At 35.2% G+C, this 6,021-nt stretch overlaps 1 protein-coding gene across 1 annotated transcript; it reads right to left on the bottom strand.

Annotated features, from left to right (window-relative positions):
• Positions 1-1,987: 1,987 nt before the first annotated feature.
• Positions 1,988-3,297, bottom strand: LOC114752419 (U-box domain-containing protein 1-like). Its single transcript, XM_028941165.1, has one exon. It carries the CDS (start codon positions 3,239-3,241, stop codon positions 2,243-2,245), a length of 999 nt encoding a protein of 332 aa, XP_028796998.1. The 5' UTR covers positions 3,242-3,297; the 3' UTR covers positions 1,988-2,242.
• Between the last annotated feature and the right edge of the window lie 2,724 nt (positions 3,298-6,021).

The raw sequence follows: 6,021 nt of genomic DNA, 5'->3' as shown, positions 1-6,021 counted from the left end.
GTTATTTTGTTTCTTATTGTTTTTTAAACCCATCATTTTAGTGCAAGCTTCGCATATTTCACATATTTATAATTTGATAATTAATGTATTTGATCTTTTATCAAAAAGGGAAAAAAATGTTAAAATTACTCATTAGGTGCTCTGTTTCAACATGTGACTCTCAGGAATGCATAGCGTCTATTCTGTTCAGGTATTCACTAATTCTATGTGTAAAATTAATGTGATTACTCAATGCCAAAGAGTCATTATATATTATCGTTCATAGAACGCAGCCATTAATCCTAAGTGGAAGACTTGTTCAAAATCTCTGGCTGTCTCAGTCATTTTCCCTGAATTTGATTTGATGTGTTTTGTTTCCCTTCATTCATGGCAAAATAAAAAAAAGTCTTAACTTTCAATCAATTTCACACGAAAGGAAATCTGTCCCTAAAATTTGTAAGCTCTTCAAAAAGATGGAATCTGCCAAATTGAGACAAAGTTGATTGAGTCAACCACAAATAACCATGCAGGAATATTAGACACGTTTGCTCAAAAGGGACCCACCTCTAATCTGACAAACTTCAATGTCCAAAACTATCTTTGGTGTTCTTCATCAACCCAAGAATTTACATACAGCCACGCTTTTCTTAGCCTCCTTCAGTCCATGTATTATATATATGCGTTTGTATATGCATGCTGAATTTGCACTTGAAAATGTTAAGAGCACAGACCATTGCTTACCCACAACTTCATGCAGAAGATAGATCCATTAATGGCCTATCAAAACTACACAGTGATGTGATAACTATAAGACAGTCCAGCTTTTAGCTTCTGGTCTCACATCGAAAAAGCTTCTACTACAAAATGAGGATCTAGCAGTTATAATTTGTATCCAAGTTTATTCCTAAATCTAATCCACTTCAATAAAGGAGAATCAACCATTTTTAGCCGAATGGAAAACGATCAAAGATGGTTAAGATCCAAATAGTGAAATGCCATATTTAGACACACTTCACATGTCCATATAGTGAACCACACACACCACAGCCACAGTGATGGTGGGGCCTAGACACCCCTAGGGCAACTGAACCAAAAATAGCAACACAAAAACTTGACTGGACCCCATTTCTAGCATTTAAGTGTGAGCGTAAAAGTCAGAGCATGTTTCCTAACGTATTTGTGAAGTTGATTGTGCCCTTAAGTCGTCCTTCCAAAGTCATCTTGTTGCACTAATGGATTACTCACTATTTCTTTTAAGTAAGCTTAGGTTTCCCCACTGTGGAAGACTTCGGATAAGAAAGTTGAAATCTGAATAGACTATAACTAGCATGGAAGCAAGAGCTCATTTCTAACTTTCTTTTATACTGCCTCGGTTCCTCGTTATAAGATCTCTTTTGTAGACTACAAATGAAATCCTATAATTAAAACTTGAGACAGTATATATATATGGCTATCCCGCTAGTTAGGAGCATTGTTAGCTCTATTGGAAAGAAATAATAATAACTTGGTTATGAACAAGCCACGGGAATTGAACCCGCACATGGTGGATTCACAATCCACTACCTTCATCCACTTGACTACATTCCCCCCGTACTATCTAAAAGTTAAGAAAATATGCATTTGTATTCTTTTTTTTTTCATTATTTTTAAATTTGTACTCATCTTCTAAAATACGATAGCTCTCACAAAGGCCTTTCTTGCATTCTCGAGACGTCATATTTAAGCAACAAAAGTCTCTTCAACCAGGACCAATACTTATTAGTTCCAACTTGCTTTTTAGAAAGACTTGAATAGATTATTCTAGCATGCTAGTCCAAGCATGAAAGTCAAGAGTATTTGTGAATTTGTGAAAGACTTCATCAGTGCAATGATTCACACACCTTGGGTAGTTGATGTACAGACCTTTTGGGATTAAATCAAAGCCATAGACCTTAAGAACAAGAGGTTGTGTGATATGAAAGAAAGAATCGCAAATCTAAGCAACAGAGAATGATCCTTCAGCAGCATATAACAGAGCAAACAGAGTAATTTATAATATAAAAAATTATGAATATCTCCTCTTTTGTTACATAATTACATTTACAAGACAACATGGTATGGTTAATAACTTGATCAGTAGAGCCTAACTAGACCACAACGAATCAGTACCTTATCCTAGTTTGTACAGTATCTGATCTATCAAAACTAATTTCATAGGACAAAAATTAAGAGAAAGAGTGTAAGAAAGAATAATCAATCATAGTAGGTGGGAGATAATAAGGTCCTACACACCAGATTCTGATGAATCTGTTGAAAAATTGAATGAAAATGATGAATCTTGACTGGTTGAGGAATCAAACCGCGAATCCCTCTGTGTACTCAAATGGATTTCATCTCCGAGCAATTCCGCTGATAACGCCGCCGCCTTGCCCTTCCCTTTGGAGCTGCCATTCTCTTGCACGTCCGCAATTCCATCAAATGCCCCTAAAGCTCTCAATCTCACATCCATGGCTACTTTCGCCCCTCCACATCTCACTAGCTTCAGTAATCCCGAAACAGCATTCTCCTTCGTCTTCATGCTCGCCTTATTCCCCATATCCAGAAGATCAGCCAGCACTCCGATTCCTGACACCTTCCGAAACGCTTCCACACTCTCTTCGCAGCCCGCGATTTGCGCTATCACCGCCGTGGCATCCTCCACAATCCCGACCTTCCGGTCCTTCGCAACCAACGAGAACAGAGCTTCAACCGCACCGAGTTGGATCATCGTGCACCGATTAAGCGGATGAAGCGCGATTCCGAACAGAGCCTTGAGAGCGTCCTTGATCGATCGGGTCGTCGATTTGGGGGTTTTGATGATATCCACGAGAGCATACACAATGTCACGCTTGGAACCAACAATAGGCCTGTAGTTATCGACGACGACGAGGCTGTACAAGGTGGCGGCGCAGGATTGAACGGCGCAAGCAGACGAAGTCGAGTTATGGTGTGAAAGCACGTGCGAGATAGCGTCGAGGACTCCGCGCGTGGACATGAGAGGCTCTCTACAGGAAATCGAAATGTTGAGAAGCGTCGCCGAGGCGTTCTCTTGGAAAACGTGGGAAGACGAAAAGAGGGTATCAACCAAGTACGGAATCGCACCCGAATCAGCGATGACGGGTCGGTTTTCTTCGTCCTCCTTGGTCATCAAGCGTAGCTCGCGCAGAGCATCAAGCTGGGTCTGCTCTGAAACAGAGCTCAGCCTGCCCACAAAGGAGCGAACCCTTCGACGCTTAGTCTCCATTGGATTTGAGTTCTGGGTATGAGAGAAGAAGAGGATAAGAGAAGAAGAAAGCGAAAAAAGCGCTTGTGGATTAGGAGAAGAAGAGGACAGAGCCGCCTTTTATGAAGAAGGAAGGAATTGGATTGAAGTTGTCGTGGGGAGGGACCCATTGACATTTGACAGGTCAGAAAGGGCAGTGAGACGAGGTCTTCGGTCCTTCCCAGACCAGCCCCACGCCTAGATTGCTGGGTTCTTACCCAAATTCAATAGGACAAGGATCTTGAATTCAATAGGACATTTTGGTCGGAAAAAAATTCAATAGGACATGATATATGGTGGCTTAAAAAAATAAAAAATGATGCAGTAGTATAAATGATATGTTCTGAAAAGAAATTATAAGAGCCAGATTATTCCAAAATACTTAAATTTGAGTGTTGATACAAAATTTTAAGTAGGACTGATATTTATTTTCAAAGTACCTTTTCTGTCTATAATTTAGATTTAGAACATTGTGGCGCCTTTTTTCTTTTTTCTTTTTTTGCAAACAGAACAATATGACAATAAACAAAGAGTAAACATGAAAAAAAAAAAGCGTAACTTTTTTTTAAAATAACAAATAGATTTTTTTACATATACACTTCGTATCCTGACGAACCCTTCAAGGATTACAAACCTTTTGGTTAAATTGGAACAACTCTTATCAGTTGATCCAAATACTCGGTGGTTATAATGAATAGATTTTGACACCATTTTAACTTGTGTATTTTTATTTTTAATATAAGATTTATATTTAAAAATGAAGAAAGTACCCACTCGTGTGCATTAATATATGTGATCGTTGATTTTTTTTACAGAAGAAACAAATAATTAATTCTCAAATATTAAGAAATGTAGTTAATGAAGTTGAATTCAATAACTATGTTAAGAATAATAATTGATAGTTTTTAATAATTGATCCTATTAAGATTACGCATTGTTGGTGAATGTAAAAAGAAAAATTGTAATAAATGTTCAAGATAAGTGATTTTTTTTTAACCAACAGCAAGGGTCTGTTTTGCTCAATGAAAAGAAGCGGAGGTGGGAGATTTTAATAGATGGAAAGGGAGCGAAGGAGAGTGGAAAAATTTTAATATTACCTTATTTGGATTTCTAAAAAAAGAGGAGAGGGGAGGAGTTTTAATATTATCTTGTTTGGTTCACAAGAGGAGGGGAGGGAAAAATATTTTAACATAGACAATTTTACCCTTATTTTATTTAAGATTTTTTTTTTCAAATTTTATAGGATGTTTAATAAAATAGAATTGTAAATAACATTTAATATATTGAGCAATACTTATATCAAAATTCTAATATACTCTAGAGCATGAAGTATTATTGAAAAGAAGACTGAAGTAATGTTCAGCCACAACTTGTACTGTATCCCATCTTTGAATGAAATATTTAGTCAGGCAAAGGAAAGAGCAGCATCTAAAGACAATAAGAAAAAGATTTAGGGTAGTATAGGGATATTAAAAATAAATATAGATGTAATAGTCACAACATGACAAAATATTGTCATTTCCCTTCAAATTCTCCCAATTTTGGGGGGAGGTTGAGAAGAGAGAAAAATTTTTCCTCCTCTCCTAAGACTTTTATGTTCTCAAACAAGGAGAAATGATTAAAATCCTTCTCCCTCCTCCCCTTCAACTCCCTCGTACCAAACGCACCCTTAGTGATATTATTGTTTCTTATAAATAGATAAATGTGTATAACTTCTCCCGAAATTCCCTTGAAAAAAGACATTGGTGGTATAGAAGTAAAAACATTTTCATAGACATACGCAGATGGATGAATATGTGAGGAAATATTGAAGTTCAGGTCTTTTTAGTATATCTGATGGAAAAGAAAAATTCTAATATATTTCTCTGGTTCTTAATATAAGACCTATTTAACTAATTTGATTAGATTAAGAAAGTTAGATAAGTTAGTTAATTATAAGAAATATGACATGTTTTTCTTAAAACACCATAATCATCCTTCTTAATATCCTTCCTCCTTCACTTACTTGACTATAATTGAGAGAGTATCCATAGGGGTAATTTAGAAAAAAATTGATAAATATAAGAAATAAGTTTTATATTTAAGAGTAAAATTAGCTTAACAATTAAGTCTTATATTAAAGATCGGAAGAGTATCAAAATGTATTCTCCACTTGTGTTCGAAATAATTTTTATGTGCTTATTCCTTACAAAATATTCTCTCTTAATTCTTAATATAAAAGATAAATAATTAATATCTATTAAAAGTTAATTAACTTAGTTATTAACAACAAATTTGTGTTAATTTTTCTAAATCTTATTTTCTCTTCATGTAAATAAAAACATAAATTAAAAAAAAACAACACAATACGGCAAATCAAGCGCCATGTGCATCAGATGACACATGTTTTTTTCAGTTCCATTTAGAATTCGCATGACTAAAGTAAAGAGTATAATTAACGGTCCACTTGTTCGATCTTTAAAGAAAAGGTTGGAAATATACTTCCAAAAAACTTTTTATCAAAGTCAAGAAGTTCTGGATAAAGCTTGTCTGTATTCCAATTTTATTTCTATAATTCTGGCCACATCTATGTCATCGTGATAAGATTATTTTTATAATTTATATAATATTTGTATTGGTGAAATGAAAACTACTCAACATAGTAATAATATTATAATCCTTGTTTCTCGAGACATATAAAATTGAAGGGTAAAAAATAATAAAAATATTGCACAATGCATCTGCAAGCATCACTTGACAATGTTGGACGGCTATATTTTACT

This window comes from Neltuma alba, unplaced genomic scaffold (genome assembly GCF_004799145.2).
Source record: "Neltuma alba isolate B1F8T4 unplaced genomic scaffold, ASM479914v2 tig00007376_pilon, whole genome shotgun sequence".
Classification (NCBI taxonomy): Eukaryota; Viridiplantae; Streptophyta; class Magnoliopsida; order Fabales; family Fabaceae; genus Neltuma; species Neltuma alba.
Note: the sequence above shows the minus strand (reverse complement) of the source record. Positions and strands in the feature narration are given on the sequence as shown.

Bases quoted from the DNA above. Each gene is read 5' to 3' on its own strand.
- LOC114752419 (XM_028941165.1), bottom strand. From the start codon at position 3,241: ATGGAGACTAAGCGTCGAAGGGTTCGCTCCTTTGTGGGCAGGCTGAGC.